The sequence below is a fragment of the Pezoporus flaviventris genome, unplaced genomic scaffold (genome assembly GCF_033815535.1).
Source record: "Pezoporus flaviventris isolate CSIRO_AGI_PZ_B2104156 unplaced genomic scaffold, CSIRO_AGI_Pfla_v1 ptg000037l, whole genome shotgun sequence".
Taxonomy (NCBI): Eukaryota; Metazoa; Chordata; class Aves; order Psittaciformes; family Psittacidae; genus Pezoporus; species Pezoporus flaviventris.
The window spans coordinates 9883202-9907381 of record NW_026892585.1 but is presented as its reverse complement, the minus strand read 5'-3'; the positions used below and the strand labels follow the sequence as shown (position 1 = coordinate 9907381).

Below are 24180 nucleotides of genomic sequence, written 5' to 3'. Positions count from 1 at the left end.
CACATGAAGAAAACAAGATGAGCAAGGGTGCTATACTCTTACCTACACATGTGGCAAGTCCATTGTCCACTGAGGACGTATTTAGGTATTTTTATCTCCTTGTTTACAACACACATCCAAACCACAGCTAAACTTACACAGCTAGAAACTCCCAATTCTGTCATTAGTTTAATGGAGCACAGGAGCAAGCTTCCTGCTTATGTCTCACATATTTCCTTTGAAACGGGTAGGTTGTGTGAGGGCAGCTGGGCCTGCATGAGGAACTACACATTGCCTACGAAGGGTAGAACGCTGCAGAGAGCCTCCATGTCAAAACCTTCCCAACTGATAACTTAATGTCGGTGCAGAGCAGCAGACAGATGATGTTCTGGGGCAGAACACCAAGCACACCACGGGCTCAGCCACTCCCCAGGCTACACTGACACCTCAGGTCTTTAAGCTGGTCCAGGCAGCAGCTGGCTATGTAGTACTCAAGCTGTACTTGATGGCAAGTAGCTGCATGCATTTGGAGGAAACTTTACTTTTTTAAAAGCAGGTCAGTTTATACTGAAATTGAACATTGTGCTTGTAGAAACAGGACCTACCAGCATCTGCTGGCAGCTGCGCTGGTCCACACACAGCTCCTCTTCAGTGCATGACATAGGAAACCGGGGAAAAGATTCTGCTTCGTTATGTGACTGCAGGTTTGCTGACTTCAGCTCTGGTATCTGGACACAGCAGGCCAAGAACCAGAGGCAGAGATGCAAGGAGACACCAGCCTAAGGAGCAGGAAGGCTGCTGCCTGGAAACAGCCTGAAAATCTCTACCTCTCTCCACAAGCTGCAGCAATATCCTCGTGCATTTAGGTGGGAGCAGGACTTCGAACCATCTAATTAGCTGAAGAATGAGGTAATCAGCAGCAAGCTAATGCCTACAAAATAGGTATGTATTTTTAAATGTCGGAGGAGACTTCAGGGGGTAAGACCATAGGTCACAGATAAGCAGTAAGGCATCAGAATGATACTCCAGTGGTATTCTGTTTTACACTGAGGCCCTTGAGCGAAAAAACAAAGGCCAGTAAAATAAGAAGTTGTGTTTATTGGGTCCCTAGACTTACCATCTAATACAGCTATTCATCAAAATACTGCATGCTTTTTGCATGACACGCGTCTTGTTCAATCAATGGAAAACTGCTAAAAATCCCCTAAATATCCTATTCTAAACAACGCTTAGCAGCTACAACCAGAGCCTGATTTTGATTTATTGAATAATTTGACCGGAGAACACCTTAAGTCACAACAACATTAAGTGCAATAACTTTTCATTCCTTTGCTGAACACCATATGAAATTAAACAAAATAAAAATTGACAGAACCAAGTTATCCCGAATCTATTCCAGATGGATTAAGTTCCCTATACGTATTAAATGGAGGTTTTTAGCTTGGGTTTGACATTGCATTTCACCAGCTCCCAACACCAAATCAAAAATAACCTAGGATGCGTTACCAGCTCCTTTTCAAATATAAATATTTCTGATACTAATTACAGAGCAAAGGGAAAATGTTGAAAACATTTCAACTCAAACAGCCCTGCCATTCTGATTAAAAAATATCAGCTTTACATCTGCAAGAAATTTATAAAGTGGACTCTTTACAAATTGTTACGGAGCAATTTGTGCACAGTTAGTTCTTTGTTTAATCGAGAAATCTGCCCAAACCCTGATTGTGTGCTTATTTCCCCAAGGCTGGGAGTGAAGGTTATTTCATTATGCCTTTTGGGAGCAGCAATCTATCTAATACGTTTCTGAATTATTCCAGACTGAGACGAAGCTGAACATGAGAACAAAGCCCTGCTTCCACAGCAGAAAGACCAGCCTAACTCCCAGCTGGGAAGACTTAGGCAGAGATTTATAAGTACAAACACTGAAGAAATTTGTAAGTAATTGCATGTATTTGCTCTCTGTTGTGGTATGCAGTAAACTAATTTTTATTAAAACATATCAGCACAGCACTGCTCATTACACCCTTCCCAGTCTCTTCTTGCAAGGTTTTAATGACGGTTTGGTTTGGGTTTTTTCCTTTATTCTTTCAGAGCAAGAGTGCTAACGAAAGAGGGCAACAGAAATCAGGATCACCGACTGATGCCTGCTGTTTATGGAGGCTAGAATGCACAAAAACCACATCTCTGTAATTACACAGAATATTGTAATTGCTGCCAGTGAGCAGAGAGGAAATACACTACTCCTCCCCACTCTATTTATCAAGAACAAAAATCTTCTGGAGTGTATGCACCTTCACAAACCATCACCTTTGGAAAGTAACTGTGAGATGCTCAACTTTACCATTACCTACCTATTGTGTTTCTTCCTACATACTGAAATACCCATATATTTCATTAGTGCCTACACACCGTAGGTACACACTCTGCAAGAACATTTAGTTCAGCTGCTGCTGCGGTTTGAAGTGTTGGTTTAAGCCAGCACTGGTAAAGCCTTAGTGGTCCCGAGGACTGGTTATGTCAGAGATCGCTTCATTCAGTGCCCAAGATATGGCACTAAGGATCACCACATTTAATAATCATGGTGGGAACTCTATTCAACTGCAACACAGGTGGGTTTTTTGAAGAGCAGGGTCTTCTTTCATGGTATGTTCTTCTCCAAAAGTTTTGTTCAAGTCTGAGCTAAACTTAAGCCATAAAATGGAAGCCATTTGCTTTCCAAATGTTTCCTAACAGAGTGGACACCTCGAGAAGTCAGAGCAATATCTGATACTGGAGAATGCCAGGGATACCCAGATTTATTGCATGCAATCATGGTCCAAAACTGCCTATTCCAACTACAATTTGTTTCAAGTCTGTTTAATGTTGCTAGGTGACAGAAGCATACCTAGCTAACACATCACTTGCAAACCCTTAGCAGTTTAAAAGTAAAGGAAGAAGTGACTATGGACATAAATTGGACTCTGTCCTTGTACCCTCATCAGGTAAGGAAACATATATTCCCCACCTACTGGAACCTTCACTGCAACCTAAACTGGTAAGACTTTACAGTATAATATCACATTAAACTGTTTTAAGAGGGCACAGCCCCTATTTATTTGAAAGCAAATATTCCTGTTTAGCACTTGCAATATCCAAAAAAAGATGTTCCTGCATCATCCTGTAGAGAGAGCTCAAGAGGAAACGTTCGTTAACACAGAGCTTTGGTAAAAATGTAATGTACATCTAGTCACTTGTACTTGGGGGTTTTAGGAATACATCATAAGCACTTAGCATAATACACCAGGTTTATTACTCTTTCATGCAAGATTTGCTCTGTAGTTCTTAGTATTTTGACATTACAGCTACAAAAGCAGCACTTGGGGTTTTCAAACCAACAGTCAGAATTTAGCCTGCCTCTTTCTACTACAAAGCTAAAATAACTAGTAATTACTTGGAGTTGAGTTAATGTAGCTTAAAGTTGGTAAGAATGCTGCGCTTATTTACTATGGGCAGTGTAAGATTTATGACAACCTTAACTATTAATTTTCACATTTATAAGTGTTGGGATTGTCTAAACTATGAGACAGGTTAGCTCCACTGTTTTCACTTAGCAACTGTAACTGGCTATTAAAAGAAGTGTTTTCTTTCCAGAGTTTCCCCATGAGGTCACTGCACTTTCTACATCCAAGTTCCTTTCTTTCTATGAGGATACCTGAAGTTTCAGCCTCGTTGCACGAAGGCACTTTACTGGGGACAACAATTAAGCCGACACTCAACTCTGAGACTTTTCAGTAACAAGCTGCAGTTTGTGGAATGCAAGGACACGAGTAAATGCTGCAATATGACAATGAGCTTAAGAGTATGGTTTGTTTTTCAAAAAGCCTCTTTCAGTAACTGTGAAAAAAACCATGAGCCCATCATGTAAAAATGAAGGTGTGAGTAGAGCCGGCCAGACTGATAATTGCTCCCCTGGGACCTACCATGTTCACTGCACACCTGACAACATCTGCACTTTCATTATGAAGCAGAATTCACCAGGTGCATTACAGCACAGCTTATTTTCACCTTGGTTACTGGCAAAATACACACAAGGATGATATCACAGTTCAAAACTAGAAGTTAGGGCCAAGATTTGCAGGAACCCACTGTAAGAGTGGGATTCACCTTACTAGGCATTCGGAGTGTAAATCCTATTAATCTGAGACTCCATTAAGTTAAAATACTCTCAAAATGACCAAGCACCCAACAGCTTCCAAATAAAGCCCCAAAACTTTGATGCTCAGTACTTCTGAAAAATCAATTATTTTACATTGCTGCCTGAAGCTCTAGTTTGACTCCACATGGTTCCAGAAGCAACTTCACAGCTTGAACAGTAATTAACTATCTAAATACTGACCCAACCTCAGTTCTTAAGCTGCTTCATGTGAAAAAAATTCTGGCCAATAAAAACACTTTGAAAGAACAAGTATGAGATGAAGGGTTAAAAAATTACCCATATTGAAAACCAGGCTAGGAGCAAAGGTTTGAATCCACTTTGGAAGTCTTTCTAGTTAATTGGTAAGGTATGGGCTTAGCACATTAGACAAAGACTTATTTGTGGCTTTGCCACAAACTTCTTTGGAGATCTCCAACAAATCTCAACCTGTCAGTTGCTACAAATGCACAGTCTGTGCGTGCTGCTCTGAGAGAAAACTAGCACTTCATACAGAACACATGACATGGGGCCTCTCAATCAAACCCCTGGAATTTTGTTTCATTTTGGGGAAAAAACACAGGGGTCCGTGATGAAAACATTCTCCACTACTAGCTGCTCTATACTGACTTTATTTATAACGAGCAATTGTGTTCAACAAGTCCCTTACTATCTTAGAAAACTGCTTTCTTGAGCAGATGGAAAGATTTACTTCCCCACATTGCACCTGGTAAAAAAAATAGGGTACGTACCAAGAAACAAGAGAACAGACAAGAGGCCGAAGTATCAGAGGAATGACTTCTACTCAAGCTGGTTTAGAAGTACTTCACCTGTGCTCTTGTTTTTAGAAGACAAGATCTAATCCTGAACATACCTCCAAGTCTTCAGGTGTTTTGGGTGGGGTGGGGAAGGGTTTCATCCCTAACAAGTTGAAAACTGGTTTGTGTGCTTCACAGGATGAGACCCTCTGCTTTGCTGAATGAGCTCTGCCTACCTGCCAAGTCTGGACCCCACTGTTCCATACTGTACCATCTCTGACTTGGGAAAGAACCCATCTGCCACCTTATCAGAGACCTGTATGTTCTTCCAAAGCTGCAGCCAGTGCTCATATACTGGGGAGTTGAGCTGACACCTACTGAGCGCTCAAAACCTATCGGAGCTGCTTGAATGACATTCCACTGTGCCACCCAGTATTCAGGTCCTTGCTGTATCTTACAGGCTACACTGATACTGCCTTTCCCAAGACAGAAAGCTCTGCAGCACAAACAAGCTCAGGACAGGATCTAACAGTACAGAGCCCACAGAAACAACCTACTGGTTTGAAGATTTTCACTTCTTACAGCATGAATGGAAGACAGGTAAGTAAATTCCATGCGGCTCTAGCTTTGGGAGACAGACGCCAGGAAGAAAGTATGCACAGAGGTGAGGAGAACTGATGGTTCTGGGGATATCTGAGCACAGATGAACCTAAGTCTGGAAGGGAGAGTCAAGGTTTTTCCTTGTTTTCCGTGAAAAGTTTGGATGACCTTGATGGAAAAAGAAGACCAAGTTGTTGCGTACAAGGAGACACCCTAGAAGGCTCTGAAGAAAGACAATCTGGAAATCCAGCCAGCTTTTTGTTTTTCCTAATCAAACTCTTTGTTAACGTGATTTGCATCTACAAGAAGTGCTCAACACAACAGCTGGCAACTAAAATCCACTGCAGCAATTTAACTGAGCTGAATTCCTACAGTTCTCACAAGTCACGTTGTATTTGATAGATTTCTTGAGTGTATGTTTCTTCTTGCAGGGCTAGTACCTACAATTTCTATGGTCACTTCTGAAAGAAATCTGTAATACTGTAATACAGTATTCAGCAGCTGTATGGTATGGATGCAAATACTTCATGCACACACTTCTGTTGTATTGCCTTTTCACACTGGGAAATGTTATCTAAATGCCAATAAAAAGACAATCTGGTGTAAGCATCAGATTTACTCTGAACAAGTCCTTGTCCATTACACATTTGTTAGCTTGAGCGCAGTTTGGATTAAACTTTTGCTCCTTCCTAACAAAAAAGGTAAGATTCTGCTCCTACTATAAAATACAGAATTTATTACCATAGGAAAAAAAAAATAGACTAATGAGAGCTATAAAGCCCCAAAGCTGCAATGAAATTTTTAATATATGTAACAGAAATATACACAACCCTATATATTTATACACAGAGAGGTTTGGGTAGCACATGCTGTAGTAGATTTATGTAACAACTTACCCTATTTTTAGCTGATAACTTTCTGGAAACTTCTTTTTCAGGATTTATGTTTTCCATGCTTGTTCTCCTATTGAGCAAACTCAAGTTTTGGTTTATGTCACATCCTAACAGGTTTTCATTTTCATATATTGTTTTCCTCTCACAATGAAAGAATGGCTGAACTTTACAGTTTGAACTCCCAGGATGGCTGACCCCCACTGATTACAGGGTGCTTTTGTTGATTTAGAAAACAAATACTAATATTAGTAAATGTTACCATGGTGTATGTACAAACACTGCAAAAGCCAGCCACTTCCCTGTCTCCAAGAGACATTATTCCTCGCACCCTGGGTAAAGGCAACCCTAGGAGTCAGCCCCAGGATCCTGAAGGCAACTCTATCCATTCTTTGCCTCGACACAGACTGCACAGCTGAATCACTGGACCACCACATTCATTGATCACGTTCTCATCAAGCTGTCCAAAATCAGCACTTGCCTTTGTCCCACCCTGCCCACTTGCCTTTAGGATGGAAAGGGAAGGGAGCCAGGGCTCTTAACAGAATAGGTCACAATTTGGCTCGGTATAGCCAAGCACATTTTCCACCTTAAACACACTCAACCACTGTGCTGAAGCATTGCTAAACTGCAGCATGGACTTTTGGTTTGAAAAGATGCTTCATAATGGCACCCTACACCCAAATTACACAAAGAGCCATTAAATTCAATTAAATACTTAGCACTGGCAGTTATCACGCATTTGTCACGAGGTGGAAAAAAATCTCACACTCCCTGCATTTTATGAAGTCAGAAATATAACAGCAGCCTTCAAAATAGTTCTATACAAGTCTAAATTGCTGACAACTAGTTCTAATGTGAAATTAAAGACAGGGACATAAAATTAACATCACATTCAAAGTATTTGTATCTTAGAGGCAGTAAGTATAGATTATTCTGTTTACATACTCAACATATACAGATCAAGACTGCAGATACAGCACTTGACTGCATGTGTATAGATAAATCAGGTGTGTCTGTATAAAGTTAGGCTGCCAAGAATTTGCCTCTATTTCTTCAGAAGACAGGTCTTCTTGAAGGCATCTACAACACCTCACATCATGACATATTTTATTACCTTGATTTTAGTTAATCTTTTTTTCCTTAGTTTCCTGCTTCTCCCATTTCCCCAGCACCACCACTCAGAATTAGCTATGAGGGAAAAAATTTGTATGGGCAAAATTTCACAATCTCCACAAATACAGTAAAAATTAAATATGTGCATTACTCAAACTATGTGCAGTTTGGACATGGAAGACTGTATGAAGGTCACGGGCATATTTTATGGTAATAATGGCACCATACAGTTTTATATAGCCACCATTAGCTACAGGGTTTCCTATAATACTTTTTACATATAAAGAAAACTAATCTGCTATACATGCATTACAAACGCTTTTCAACACACCACATAACTTCCAAAGAGAACACTTGAAAAACACCCCGAAGGCTTGTGAAGGTGCTGTTTTGCTTGCCTTTTCTTTATAAAGTAAAATCACTACATAACTAATGACCAGGTACCTTGTAGGCAACAACGCACAATTCATTATTTCACCCCAAAGGATCCAACTTACAGCTACTGCTGAGCTTTCTACGTGGATTTTTTTTCTTTTAAATAAAACACACTATCACCTTCCAGAGTAATTTGAATTTAAGCCATCAAGCTGCTTCATATGGCTTCAGAACAGCTAAATTTAAGGACTTCTAGTACATGACAGAGATGAGCCCCTTAAGCTATTTATCACCCTCAGAGCAGTTAAGTTTACTCCTACCTGTCAGGGTCACTGGTGCTGTTTTTACTTAACCAACATGAACCTTTGTCTTACTTTTACCTCAACCACCATCTTAAAGTTACAGCATTAAAATGACTTCGTAACGCTTTGTTCAATTAGGGAAATAATAAATGACACTGAAGAAAGAATCCAGTTCAGAGTGATGTTCCTTTCTTTGGAATCAAGGCTGCATGCCCTTTTTCCATCTCCAAGATGCAGACCTATGATAGAGTTACACGGAAACAGTACCAATAACAGAACACACCAAGGAGCTGGAAGGCACTGGCTTCCTATTTCATCACCAAACGCAGGGTATGATTCCCACATGCTTCCATGCTGCCTTCTGATTGCTTCTATTTCACCAAGAGCAGACTTTGCCCCTTGAAAAAAGGGGTAAATGTTTTTTCATAAACAAACCCTTTTAAGTGCTTATGCATTTTTTAATAAATTAATGCCGATCATTGCCAACATTCCCATATCCTGAGTGCTCTTCCCTGAGCTGAAAGGCACAAATGCAAAATCCAGCAGTACAGGAACAAACTGGCAATAGGATGATTTCTGATTCTGAAGCCAAACATCATCACTCCCCTGCTTCAAAAAGGAGAAAAAGGGAGGTGGGCACAGGAAAAGAACAGAAAAAGAAGGACTGCCAAACCCAGCAGGCTAAGGAGAGTAACCGGAAGCATATAATTTACTGCTAATGGTTCAGTGTCTGCAAAGGACCGTTCAAGCTGTGCTCAACAAAAACTCAGTAATAGCCAAAGAGGGGAGCAAAAAAAAAGGTAAGATGTTTGGTTTTACTTTCTGTCAAATACTGTTAAATATGAAGCACTTAAAAAATTAGAATGAAATAATGTAATAATGCTTTGTACAGGTGGTACCGAGGTCCCTGGCTGGGCCTTCAGACAAAACCATTCCCATGTAAACCTTAAAGAGGATTAATCCTCAAGGACCACTGTAATGAGACCTTAAAAGGCTGAACAACAGCAGCCTATCACGGAGGGAAGCAGTAGCCTGCTCCCAGAAGTCTTCTCTAGCAGAGTTACATCAAAGCAAACTGGGACCAGATAGCAGGATTCTGCAAGAATCCCTTATCTCGGCGCTAACGGATGCTTCTCCTCTGATTGTCTTGAACTGCCACCTGTCCCAGGCATCTTTGAAGGCAACGCTAAGCCTGTGATGGATCTGACCTCCTTGAGCTGAGATTCTTTTATGTCTTTCTTCATTTTCTGCTCTGTTACATTCTTTCCCTGCAACGCACACTACATGAAACAAAGGGAGTTCTCACTCCTTGACTTACTGTCCCCAGCTATTTGAAAGCAAAAAAACCCAACAATGTTAAGGATTATATTCCACCCGCAATATGGAGCTGTCCTCAGGAGACAAGCCTCTTATTTTTGAGAGTTATAACTAGATGGCTTTTACACGAAGGGACTTTACAATGAGGTTCAGCATTGCTGGGAGCCAAGATATGAAAGCTGCATATCGGAGATAGCTTAAAAACCAAAAAGGTTCATAATACACAAGTATATGAAAAAATCACATTGCAAAAATAAGCAGGAAAATAACCAGGAAGCAACAAGCCTCAGAGAAAACAAACTACTGCAGGGTATGCATGCATCCCATATTGCACACAAATACCCTAGGATACCAGCATCCAGCATACTGTAACAGTGCCGAATCCATCCAAGATAAAATTAGTTGGCCAGTTCAAGTAAAATAGCAGCAATCAGATCTTTCTACCTAAGACACACTAACATAAAGCATACACCCAGCTCACATAAAGGGTTTTTACCATGGACATCACATCAGGGTGTGTCTGTAAGCAGCAATATGCTGGCAACCACGCTCCCACCATCCTGGTGATATATATTTCTAGTAGGCATCAGCCAGAGATAGAGCTGAAGATGGGTTCAAGGGGCTGTCACCAAGTTTTAGTCTGATAGCTACAAGCCACAGTACACAAGTCACCGTAGTCCTAAAAAGGCTGGGCTGAGGAGGAATGGTGCTATAGGTCTGGTTTCCCCACTCTGGCACTTAATTCTGGACCAGTTTTTAAGCCTTTTTCTTCTAAGTACATGGCACTGTCAGAAGGACAGGAAGCAAAGGCTAGCTAGGGTGAAGAGGACATTGTCTGCCAAGAGCACCTCAGTGACATGCACTGACAAAATATAAGGGTATCATTAGCTGCATTTAGATGGGACTCATGGAAGTACCACGCAGCAGGACTGGAGCAGGAAAGAGAACGCACCTTCTGCTTTGGAAGCTGCCTGGGAAGTAACAGCCAGGAGAATTCCATCAGCCATGTAAAAGGCAAGATTCTGCACACACAGCTGAGCTGGACACTTAAGCTCTCATCATTACACACAGGTAAGGAAAGACTGCAGCAAACCCCCTCTGTACAGACCACCTTTCTGTGTGGCATACACCCAACACTAACATCTATGGGAGGACCACCACAGCAGGCTTTGTCCTCAATCTGCCTCTCTGGTTTATAACGTACAGAGGACAAAAGCACTACTAAACACAGGATGTGTGTTAATCTGCGATGTACAAGATAACTAACTCCTGTCTTGGAAGATACATGCACTTCTTCACAAGAACCCAGAAACACTTGCACAGGACAGCACGTTAGGTTTCATTCAGTTTTGTGGGTTTTTTTTCCATGGGAGCTGACAAAGCCAGATCAGGACTTTGGTCTTCATTTATAGGGGTTTCTTCAGCCGGCTTTATCTGCCTACAAGCCTGTTTAAATTTAAATGAAGTTGACAAATCAAAATCTCTAAGAGTGAAAATAACCACAGAGCATGGTCACTGCCAGTCTCAGGCAATGCAGAGGCATATATGAGCAGGCCATACATCAGACTTTCTAAATCAAACATCCCAAGCACTGGGCAGCTCAGTGATTAGCCAGTGATATATGACTAGTGCTGCTCTTCTCCCTTCTAGATGAAAGAAGAAAAAAATCCCACTCATGTCATAGCAGCAATTTATGTTTTTGATGTCTGGCTCCAATTTATTGTTAAAAGCACTGTACATCACTGGCCTTGATGCCAACTCAAATACCGTCCAGCATGAAACATGGTTTTGGTGCCAACAGCTTCCTATCACTGTACCATGCTGGTACATCCCGGTGAAGTGAGCAACCCCTGTTTATAGAAAATACAGGCCTTGATCCAACAAACCTTATTCACCCAAGTAACCCAATTTCATTTCAGCAACTACATCTAACAGAAGTCAAAGCCAAAGCTGGAGCCTTTCAGCAGCAGTATCAGTAGGCAGGTTGGTGAAAATCCTACAAATCAAATGCAGTACCTTTTTATGCTAAGGAGTTTGACACACTGGAATGCAACTTATTTCAACACATTCTACCTCATTAGTTATTTGCTTCAACACTCGGTATGGTGTTACACTCAGCTGTTACCATATCAGCCATTTATTGACAAGTATGTCATATGCCAGTACTTTTGGCTTGCTACCATAAGCTTCTTCAACAGGGGACTGTAGATAGAGGAATAACGATATTCAGCTCTTCATTTGCAAAATGGTAACATGGATCCTTGGGAATTATGATTTACAATTACAACTAGCACAAGGAGCAGGTAAGATTAAAGGGCAGAATATAAGGCAACTGGGGATTATTCCAAAGTTCACTGAAGCCAGCAGCTGTTGATTCACTGAATTCATTGGGCTGTGGATCAGCTCCGTTTGGCTGCTGGGAGAAATGATGGCTCAGGGCAGCATTGAAATGTGAAAGGGAAACCAGAATTAGCAGCGGGGCAAGCTCACAGCTCCCTTAGTGTGAAGCTCACAGCTCCTGTGTGAAGCCAAAACCAAGCATAATTTGGATGAGAAAGTGATTCTGATATCTGAAGAGTTATCTGTGCTGAACTCAAAAATCTCAGCAAGACAAATCCTGAAAGACAATACATTTGCTTCTCCTCTGTTATTCATTTTTAAAACAAGGACAAAGATAATGGACAAGCCTATGAGCATACACACTCCCATGCACTTAACTGTCTTTCTGCTGCTGTGTACTGACCACCACCACACATGCCAATGACCACACATCAATACACCAGTACTCTTTAAAACACAGCTACCAATACACTGGTGTTTAGCAGTGTATGGGTTACCCACACTGGTGGCTGCTGCCTTAGCTGTAAGTCATATTATCACAGATAAAGGTATCGTATATAGAGAATCATAGAATAGTTAGGGTTGAAAAGGATCTTAAGATCATCTAGTTCCAACCCCCCTGCCATGGGTAGGGAGACCTCACACTAAACCATATCACCCAAGGCTTTGTCCAACCTGGCCTTGAACACTGCCAGGGATGGAGCATTCACAACCTCCCTGGGCAACCCATTCCAGTGCCTCAGCACCCTTACCGGGAAGAATTTCTTCTTTATAGCCAATCTAAACTTCCACTGTTTAAGTTTTAACCCGTTACCCCTTGTCCTGTCACTACAGTCCCTAAAGAAGAGTCCCTCCCCAGCATCTCTATAGGCCCCCTTCAGATACTGGAAGGCTGCTATGAGGTCTTATATATATGTAACTCCACAGGGGTGAGTGCTCCTGACATGATCTCCAACCTCAGACATGACCCTCTGAGCAAGCTCAAGAGCCCAAGTTGCAAGTAATTAGTAAGAATTTCAAGAGTACTGTGTAGACTACCCAAAAGCCAGGCTAAGAGAAAGCTAACTGGGTTGCTTTGTGTGAATAAAAGGAAGCAGAAGCTAAGAGGCTCTCCTCCCAAGTACTGAGCTCAATCAATAGGTATAAAGCTGTATTTGCTAGTGATCCTGAAAATGGTTCAGCAATCAGAGCATTTAAACTGTCTTAAAAGTAAAGGCCTGTTCAATCCTGGACTCCAAACAGAGGCTGAAGGTGCTACTGAGAGACTTCAGTGGGACAATCTTGAAGCTGCACCTTGCCAACAGGAACCGTGCTGCCAGTTCAGAACCTCCTTTAGCAAGCCCACGCCATGGGGAGAGCAGGCCCATGGTGCCCCAATGCTGCTATTAGCCCCACTACCTGGCCTGAGGCATCCTCTGGGACACAACACCCTCCTCCAGTGTCCACTCATTTTGGCACAAGAAGGGTAGTGCACGTCTACATCTCAGTGACAAGCACTCAGGATGCAAGGAAATTTACATAAGGGAATCACAGACTGTTTTGAGTTGGAGATTAAGATCATCTAGTTCCATCCCCCCTGCCATGACAGAGGAGCACCCTGCAGACATCACTCACTCTGCAACCCAATTATTCCCACGGATTTCTTCACAAGAGCTGGATGATGGCAGTGGAGATGAGGATAAAAAGAACTGAATTTAAAAGTTTGTTTGCCACATTTGGACATGGTGATTGAAACATTACAAGACTGAGGAGGATTCAGTCTTATAATGAGATCTTCGATACTTTAGAGGTCTAAGATGGGACTATGTATATCCAAGATGCTCATACAGAGTTGACAGATAGATACAACACAGGATGTACTGAAGACCCGTCTTCCTAGGGTGGCAGACAAACCAGCTAGGATCCTCCCAGGCATGAAAATGGCACTGCTTAGGCAACTGTATTCCTTCTATAGCACTGACCACATGGAAGGCCACCAATGCAAGAGAACCATCTCCCTGGTAGTGTAAAGCACTGCCCAACAGTTAAGTACATGGCTTGTACTCACCATCCCAGGAGCTTATACTTCAGTTCTTGATGAAAATCATGATCACTGAACTAGCACCTGGTTCATGTGTTCCCCATACTTTGCCATAAAGTTGCTGCAGTCACAAAACTCTTTATAGATGGACGGAGCATCTGACACCAAAAGCTGCACGAGGCTGAGTTCCACCTAACCCTTCTCAAAGCTCTAACTAGCCAAGTCAAAGAGGCTGCTTTTCAAACCCCATCCCTTTGGCCAAGAAATGCTCACAGGACAAAGCACTCACAAAAAGCTGACTAACAGACAGCAACTTCAGGCATTATGGGTTGCTTCAAGATTTGCAACAAGTGATGTTTATCTTCCTTTGGCCCCTGGTTCCCTACATACCTGTCATACTTGGCCAACCACTTGCGCTACACAGCCTCAACAGCACAAAGATCACTCTGATAACTAATAAAAAGAAGGAAACTAATGATCTTGCCTGTTGAAATGGTAGTAACGAGCACCACAGTTATGTGTCAGGCTGGGGGGTTTTGGTGTACAGCAATGGGAAGTACCACATCTGCATGCCAGCAGATCTCTGGGAGGGAAGAATAAATTTATCCAAACTTCTCAACTCAGACTTCTATGGCTTCTAATTTTATCTTTTTCCCCACCTTCCAGCTGCTGTCGCTATGGAAGTTACCATGTAGGGACACAACCATCAGTCCAAACCCGCTACAGACCTTGTAACAAGGCTCTCCAAAGACAGAAATGCCCACCTATCAAGGGACACAGCAACTCCTGAAGCAGCTTTTCATTCTCTCCTGATTTAGGGACAGTTGATCTGCCTTGAGGCTAGAAATAGATTACATTATTTCTTGGCTTACCACCCCGACCCCCCACCCCCCAAGTTCTTAACTATGATTCTATGGCTCTGAGCAATGTATTCTGTCTCCTTCCATGAAGGCAGTATTCAACAAACACATACTGTAAAGTATCTAACACAGGTTTAAGTGACAAACCAAATCAATATGTGAAAGAGGGGTTTTACATTTATTTTCTCTTTTTTCAGGAATGGGAAAATGAAGACAAAACCTCACCCAACAGCTTACATGCACCTGAACAACCAAAAAAAAAGGAGACAGTAACAGAATCCATCTGCTTCTCAGAAGGCTCCATACCTGGTAGTGCCTGGCAGGTAAATTCTCTTTAGGGGATTCATTTTCTTTCAATGGGATCCTCAGGACACAGAAATTTTGAAGTCCAGCAGAATTACAGGGCTATAGGAGACATCATAAATACCCTAATTCTGTCCTCCACACAAACACTATCACCTCTTTCTGTGTCATTGCCTGTAGTTTCCAGATGAAATTATTACTACTGGTAACAACAAAAAAAAGTCAATATTCAAAGGTATGTATTCACCCACCTAAAACCAAAACAAAATAAAGAACTATTGAAAGATCACCTTTCAGCTTCTCAACCACATCACATATCAAGGCCTTACAGATGCTCGCAGCTCTGCAGCCTGTCTCATAGTGAGGAAAGAGAAAACCAGGTAGAAGAAAGGTTGTCTCAATGTCCGACTTCTAGGTGTAAATCTATGGGTGCAATTGTTACTTCCAAGTGAGAGATTCACACAGGGGCAGCAACTCCAGGGCTCTCACAAGACTGTTTATGCCACAAAATTCCTCCAGAGAAACAGGCAGGAATATTCATAATAAGCAGAACTTCCCAAATACAACCCAGGAGGTTTGGGAGGCCTCTTGGAGAACGTTTTGCCATTTATAAGCTGTTAAGCTTACAAGGTCTGCAGCACCTTCCTGAATTTCAAACTGAAGTTGTCTCTGACTCTAAATTTGATTTTGAGAACAGTAACACTTTTTTTGTTGGAGGCTACTGAAAGATACTATTATATTTCACATTTTTATCCCAAAATCTTCAATGCAAACAAACATGCTGATTTTTCTTGAAGACCACCATTTCAGTTGCTCAGCTGACACCAGTAATCTGACATTCACTTTTATACTACAGGCTTTTTCCTGTGAGCTTTATTAAAAGCTTTAGATTTCCCCTTTTTTCAACTATCCCTCCATGACAACATTTGGAACCCACCCCATAAATCACTGTCAGCGGAGAGTTTTGTTACCAAAGCACTTAAGCCCCTCCCCTGCAAAAGGCTGCAGAAAGAGCTAAGAATTAGGACCTAGATTTTCAGAGGTATTAAGAGGCCAAGCTCGCTTTGAAACTGGAAAGCCCCTAAATGTCTCTAAAGACCCCAGCCCTAAATCTCTACAAGGATTCCTTACTGACACTCTCCTACTGCTCTCCCAACAAGGCTGGAGGGAAACCCTCTGCTAAAAGCTGTCCCAGGCTCATGCTGCCCGGTGACACTGAAAAGCTATAGGCAAGTTAAATTCCCACTTTGGGACACTCCAGTCGTACCCCTGGAGTTCCAAAATATACCAGGGGAGACAAGGGAGGCCACCAGCTCCCCCCTCTACAAAGCAAATGAGGACCCATATCTGTGAGCTCTCATCTGGACTGCTCTGACTGTCATAGCTGGCCTTCATGGTTCAAGCGCCACTGCCATGAAAAGCCATTGCTTTTACTTACTGCATTTTAAGACAGTGTTTCCAGCTACCTGTTTGCATTTACAGAAACAGAATCTGATTTCTCCTGCTTTTCCTCTTCTACGGGGACATGAAACAAAGAGGATTTCTTGTCAGTAGAAATTAAAGCTCAGTAAATAAACAAGTGCACCTCGTGAACCTGCACTGGATTTTCCCTGCTGTGGTCTTTTGCTCATGTTGCCAACTGATTTTGAAATGACACTAACACTGGGTAATCTAACCCAGGCAGTTATGTGGGGTTCGATCCTTAGAAAGCACAAGTCCAGGGACATTCAGTGGGAACCGAGGGCAATCAATACCTTAGGAGGGTTAATCCTATGAAATGTGCAATAAGCAGTTCCCACTTCCCAAGACACAGAAGCTTCAAAGCCAGCAGAATACCAGCAGCCCTGGTAAGGAGGTAAAAGAAAAAAAAGAGGGGAAAAAAAGGAGTTCCTGCTTTGAGCTACATTCAGTGAAACCTTTTGGAGATTAAGCGATGTCCCAGAAAGAGAATCCTGCCAGGGCCACTCCTGCATATACAGATTGTTAGATCAGAGCCAACTGAACTGTCACTGCTTTTTACTTCAGATAATTCTTCAGGCTTTACTAATTAGGTACGAACAATTCTTTCAGATGAGCTGTGAAACCCAGGGAAGAATACCAGCAGTATGTTTTAAATCAAAGTGTTTACATCAGGAATGATTCATTTTTTCCATGAGGAATGACTTGCAAGACAAGCAGCCTTAGCACTGCCATAAATCTGCATGAGAATTAAAACTGGGAAAGAACATAAAGAGAAATTGCTATCCCCACCACCCCTGCCTCAGCCCCACCTCTAGAGACAGAATCTACACTAACAAGGGGCTCCGACTACCACTGCAATCAGTGTTTGGGAAACACATGGGCTTAAATCTATTTAAGAAACACTGTGATTAAGCTCAGTGACCCCGCTCTCTTCAATGAAGGCACAACACTTGAAGGCAAACTCCAGCACTGTCATCTGCCCTAAAGCTTTTCAACAGAAAAAAGTTTATAAAAAAGTTTAAAACCACCACAAACCCAAGACCTCCACACTTTGTTTAAATGGTGATTAAGAAATACCTAACAAAAAAAACACAAAACAAAGCTGTCTGGTTCAGGCCTGTATGTTTTCCCTCTTATCCCTCGAGGATAGAGGGCCGTGAGCTGAGCACGAGGCCACGCTCTTTTCCTCTGCTGCTAAATGGTTGAGGGGTTCTCTGGCAGTGCAGAAGGGCTGCCGGCTCTACGGCATGTTTCATCCCAGCTGTCTGAAAAGCTGGTCCACTTGAAACACAACCATTATCCCCACCCGCAGCACTCTGCAGGAGAGCAAACTCCCCCTCAATGAGGTATTTATTCCGCATATATGGGAACTATTATTTCCAACTTTTACAACAGTCATTTTAATTAGGGAAGAAAAATGAGAACAAAAAAGTCCTGCAATGCACAGAGAGACACACGTATTTACATGTAGAACTGGAAAGCATTCGGGTTGTTTCTAATAACTGCAGCTCCTGGAGGGGACATGCCTTCCACACACAATTGACTTAAATGCTCTTTTTCTTTTCTTGCCATAAAAATATACAGATGTCTTTCTTCAAAAAAATTATTTTCCCTTTTCCTGTCTTACAGGAAGCCTGCCCGCACTTTTAAATACAAAGTGGGTATAAATAGAAGCACAAATTAGGCATCTTGAAAAGTCTGTATTTTCCAACCACAGAGAAACTAAGAAATTGCTGTGAGTGTTTACATATCTGACTGTGTTGAATTAAAAACTGTGTTTTCTATCCATATGCCCAGCAAAACAGGCAAAAAAACTAAGGAAGGGAACAATAGACTTAGTGGTTCTTCACCTGTTGCTACAGTGGGACTAGGGTGTCTTTACATTATTCAGCCTTCTTCATATGGCCCACTATAACTGTCAGCCTGAATACAGTCACCACTTTCATGAAAGCATGTCTTACATATATAAATGATACAACCACTATGAAAATTTCAGTGAGCCTGTCTGCTTTCCTATAAATCTAACTAGACATTTATCTCTTTAGTTGTCCTTCCGTATCACATTTATTAAAGGTAAATAAAAGCATGATGGCTCTTTAGATGACATTAATAGCTTGAGGGATTTTTATAAATCACTGAGTAGCAATGTCCAGCTCACAACAGCAGTGGTGAAACAGGTCTGCCCATCTGATGTTTTCTGACTTAGCCTTCTGCTTTAACATCATGTTGCTCATTTAAAATTAACTCATCTCCTGTTTCTTTCCTGTTGTAACTTCTGCTGTTCTCTCAACTTCTGACATCAATGTTTTTCTAGCAGCCCACGTATCCCAGCCAGCTAGTGTTGTTGGTCACTATACAGATGCAGTAGCTTCATTAAATTGAGAACTCTCAAATTCAATGTAACAAAAAAAACTAAATGCAAACCACTCAGACTCATTCTGGCTGGTCAGCCCTTCTCCAGTCTGAATTTTCAGTAGTATCAATAACTTCTTGAACTAGATTTAAGGGGTGAGCTGGCAGCTGGTCAAAGCAGCAGTCATTACCACTAAATTCAGCATCAGGTTTGCTGCTTATTTGGGAGGTTGTATTTGTCACACATTTCATCTCTCCCCACCTGTACTGCCTACAGAGAAGTTATCTGGCTTCCCTAATAAGGTATATTTTATTTGGGGGTTGCATTAACAAGCTATAAGCTACAAATGGTGTCTCTGACCCACAAGCTCACACCTCTCTACATGCCATGGTTCATGAGCGGTCCTTTACTCTGCACATCCACTCCTCTCTCTGGCAGAGGAGTCTGCTGCTGGTGCGCTGCAGCACATCCTCCCAGACACAGAGATGAGTAACTCCCCCAGAGGGTTTGAGCAGGGCTGTGTGAGAGAGCAGGAGGAGGGTGTAGAGAAACCAACTGCCTACACTGAAAGAGAGCTCAAAAGCTTAACTGCAAACTTTTCCCCTAAATACTGATCCAAACTACAAAGACAACAAGTGTTCCTTTTCTCATAATACCTCCATCCTTATTAACAATCAGGCTTTTTTTTTTTTGTTAAAGGAGGCTGGTGAGACTTAAGGTTGTGCAAGACATACTTTGATCTGCACCCTGATGAGTGAACATTCCCCTTTGCTGCTAGCCCAACTAATGAAGGGATAAAATTAGCTTTTATCCCTGGCACTTTCCTGAGCGAAAAAAACATGCACTAATCAGCTGTCCTCACTAATCAGTCATCTGGCTAATGACCTTTTGCCTTAAAACACTCAAATTTCTGAATGATGTGGAAGGCAAAAAAAAACCCAACACAGACTGGCCCCTCTTTGTGGGTCTTAAGCCTATCATCTGGAACTGGAGACTGGGAGGTTAAATCGCAAATCTGTATCCTGACTGGGTGATAAATCTGTAATCAAAAGGCACAAGCCTTGACACCTCAAGATGTACTTCATTACTACACAACTAAATGGGGTTGGTTTTTTTTCCTTTCTTTTTCTGTAAACTAGAAGCAGATGAAAAAAAAAAAATTGCTTAACTCCCTCCTATTTTGCCTGTGGAGAAATCCATTCCACATCTGTGTTCAAGTGTCAGTTAATTTCTTACTTCTTTATTAATGCCTGAGCAGGAATTCAGAAGTTGAAAACATTTGCCTTTCTTTTCCTGCCCTAAAACTTCAGGGAAGAAAACGGCAAAACCACTCCATGAGCCCACAGAGTCAAACACACACAAATCCCTAAAAAGCCTCGGAAACAAAGCCTCCCAAAAACACAGCAACAAGCCTTCCAGTCCCCAGCCCCCTGCAATTCCTCACTGCACAAGGCACAGTCCTTCCTCTGAATACCATACTTGAACCTTATTTTAAAAGAGGGATTTTAAGGCCTGTTTCATTTTCCTTCTGTGCCTTCCGTAATGAGCCTTCCCCCCCTCCTCCTTCTTGCATTAAGGAGGTGGGGCAAACGCAACCCTGGATGGCTGAGGAGGATTAGCAACAGATGAGATGTCCTGTGGAAGTTGTTTTGCAGAGGCCTGTGGCGATTTCAAGCTGCAATACTGCACCCTGGTTTCTAACTTCATAGCGAAGACTGTGTTTACCTCAAGCTCCCCCCAGACAAGGCAGTCCTCCCTGGGGACAATGCGAGGCGACAAACAGAAATCACATTACATTTGACAGCCTTGAGAGCCTTCCAACCTTGCATCCCCAAATGACCCAGCACTCGATACTCACGGTAATGAGGGTCCATGTAACCGTTTCGGGGGTCCATGGTAAACAGCGTCCCGCGGTAAGGTACAGAAGGTTCGGGAAGGTGCGATATAGATCCATGGATCTCTTTCTTGATTAATGAGGCCCTTTCCTCACTCGACGTGGAAGGCTCTTCACTGATCTTGCCGAGGCCTTGCCCACCCTGCGGCTGCATTGTGATCGCGTTCCTTCTCTCTCTGTGATAGGTCTGCCCAGGACTTTCATCCTCTGCAAAAAAAACGAGGGAGAAGAAAGAAAGAAGGGAAGGGGGAAGAGAGACACACACTTTTAGCCCATTTATAGCTAACAGAATAAAGAGAAGTTCTTCCCCCTCCCTGCTCCTCATCACCCCCTCCTCACGGTGCAAGTTGGTGACAGTAGGTGCACGTGTGGCTATGAGGGATGCTCTGGGGAAGGCTGCCTGCTCCAAGCGGGAGGCTGCTGGGCAGTAGATCATCGTCACCCATGCGCCGATGCTCCTACCGGCAGGGCTATCAATTGTGCGAGGACAGACATAGGCTTGCTGTTTTCTTGCCTCTGGGACAAGGAGACTGGGAGTTTGGGCTGCCTGATGGGGAGGCAAGAAACAATTTGTCACGAAGAGGAGAAGATGAACCCCAACAGCAGGGTCTAAATCAAACCTAGCCACCCACCGCTGCCCTGCGGCCCAGCTCCAGTGCCTGAGGATTGCCTGTGTGAGACGCTGGAGCCCTGCAGGAAGGTTAGCAGTGATCAGAAGGAAGGTGAGCAACAATAAAATTGCTTAAGATACAGCACGAGCAGCATCAGGCAGGCCCAAGTGAGGCCACCCACTCTAACAGGGTCACCACATGGACCAGTGTGCCAGCGGGTGGGAGCATGCTCCCCATCCCGCTTTTTCCCCCCATATCCACACAAACAAATCCTCAAATTCTTGTTCAAATGAACAAAAGGAAAAGGTGGGGGAAAAATTAGAAGGGTCAAACTCAAGCCTGTCTGGAGCAAGCCTATGGTACCACTTGTAGGGGGAAAAGAGCCTCCTGAGGATAGCTCTACCAGCCTTCCCTTGCAGACAGCCCCAGAACCAGGAGCTCCCACAGGAATTTTAACCCCTGGGGGCCACATGTACCCTTCAGAAACCAAGCCAAGTGGTTCTGTTCCTCAAAAGCCAGATGCATGTTCCTGGGTACATTTTACACATGCCAGAGGGGTTTTGTTAGCTCTGCTGTAGCTGCTCTCCTTAAGTTGCATTTATTGCTTTGAAATACAGAGACCTTTCTCTAAACAAAGCATGATTGCTGGCTGTAACCCTTGGCTGATACCAGGCACGCTCTGAGTACAGCCCTGTCCAAGTCAACCATGCCTCACATGTGGGTGCACACCAGTACATCTTGAAGTAGTACTGGTATATACGCTCAGCTTCAGAAGTTGCTCGGCAGTTCTAGAAGTACACGAGGAACCTCGCGTTATTAAAAACCACGCACAAAAATAGCTAACTAGAAAGGAAATGAAAACGCCCTTAGGAAATAAAGCTAAGGTAAACCTACTCTACAACACACAGGCAAGGAAGAATCATTGACAATGGTGCCAAGATTGCGCTCAAGTTGTCAGAGATCAGAGGTCAGGGCTAACTTCTCACTTGTACCTTGCCCTGGTGCACTCATTCACGCACCGAAAGCGCCAGCCAGCAATTTACCAGGAGACTAACTACTTTCATCAAGCCTGACACCAGCCTAACTCAACCTATTTGCCTTCATGTGAATTCGATTAGAAGCAGGCTCTGTACTTAGATACCTGGAGCTGAATTTTGGCCATTATACGCACAAACTAGCTATGCCATTCCTTTGAACGCAGCGCTCAGTAAGCTTCTCCCTGCCCCCTCTCCTCCCAAGTACCTACAACAAGAAAACCCAGCAGTGTAGCCTATTCAGTGCTTAATTATTTTCCTATCTCCAAGTATTACAGCAACTGGGGTCTGCTGACTTATCAGCATCTTCCAGGGACTGAATTCCTTTAACAGCCAGCAGTAATTCTCCATACAGAGCTTTTTCAGGGTTGGGTCTGAGGAGAAAGAGTTAATGGAAATGGACAACACCACTGCAGAGTTTAAACCCTTTGCCCTTTTCTACTTTTTATTAATATGCACAGGCACCGGTCCCTGCTCTGGATTAGCAGGGTTTAAGGTTTCAACTTTTTACACCAAAGCTGGTTTTAGTTAGCGAACTGCAAGAAGGGAGTTTAAAAACTTTAACAATTATATGAGGTTTTTAGAAAGCTGCTTGTATAACTGAAAAATAAAGAAAATAAAACACCCCAAAGTCATATTTTCCATCACATTTCTCTCTAGCCAGAGTCTTTTATGGTAAATTTCAACCTACAGTGAACTTTCACTGATGAGAGGTAAACTCTTGTAAAAATAGGGGATTACACTCCATTTGAAATCCTGACAGACCCTCAAGCAGAGCAAACTAACCTGTGCTACCACAGCACGGAAAGCAGCACGCTGGAGTGATTTGTGGGGCCGTATAATCAATCCAAGGATCAGATAGGATTTCAGTTCTTTTACTCTTCCATATAAAGATAATATTTGTTAAAACTGCCATCCTGGGACACAACAAGGAGCTGATGTCTGTCTGCAGGCTCCACTTTTATGCTTTCCTTCTCGAAACATGCATGTGTCATGAATCAAGGTAGCGACTGCTATGGAACAAGCTCATTTTCCAAATTGCCGAATGAAATTCAAAACCTACTTTCAGTAACTTTGAAACTAAAGGAAAAATGTGGTTTGTTTTAATCAGCTTTTTCTTTTGGTTCCTCGAGGAAAAAGAAAAAACAAACAAAAACCATATTAAAAAAGCAGTATTTTTACATCTGCATCAACCAACTCTCTCCCCATTAAGAAATTACCGGTGTGTGATGTTAGAAGTGAAACCGTTTTTGTTTGCCATTTAAAAACTCCCCCAGTAGGATTTCAGTAAACAGGATTATCTATGCAATAAGAAAGTATACTCAATAGCCAAAGCACTTCACTAACTTAATGCTCTGCACTGCTGAGCTGCTTTGGATAGAGAAACTTGACAGCACCCATGCTCCGGGACACGAGCAGGCAGGCGGTTTGCAGGAGCTCCCCGAGTGGGAAACTCCTCCCGCAGTAACTAACGCTGCCGACTCTCCCCAGGGCAGGCGAGCCACTCCAGCGCGCCAAAAGGCACAAGCTGTCTAATCTTGTTCTGTTTCAGGTGAATCACTCAATAGAGTTTTCAGAGTAAGTGCGGGCGAGCCGTGCCAGGCCAAATTATTGACAGAAACATGCTGCCCACCATGGCAACAAGTGGGACTCTGCAGCAAAAGCATCAGCAAACAGCCCGCTTCTCCAGCAGCATCTGCCAAAAGGGGCTTACAGCCAAATACACAACAACTGTTACTGCTCTGTGCTCGCGTTTTAGAAGTGGCCAGCTTTAGGGTCAAAAGAAACATCCTATT

General features: G+C 42.7%; 1 protein-coding gene and 1 long non-coding RNA gene across 8 annotated transcripts in view; one reads left to right on the top strand and one right to left on the bottom strand.

Annotated features, from left to right (window-relative positions):
• GLI3 (GLI family zinc finger 3) overlaps positions 1-24180 on the bottom strand; it is a 209277-nt gene that overhangs the window by 121874 nt on the left and 63223 nt on the right. For all 7 annotated transcript variants that reach the window (XM_061464657.1, XM_061464660.1, XM_061464659.1 and 4 more), the window contains one exon: positions 20704-20946. In XM_061464657.1, coding sequence (XP_061320641.1) covers positions 20704-20946 — 243 coding nt within the window. The remainder of the gene's footprint in view (positions 1-20703; positions 20947-24180) is intronic.
• Positions 741-2157, top strand: LOC133275194 (uncharacterized). Its single transcript, XR_009745429.1, has 3 exons — positions 741-921; positions 1797-1913; positions 2071-2157. It is a non-coding gene; the product is annotated as an uncharacterized LOC133275194 (long non-coding RNA).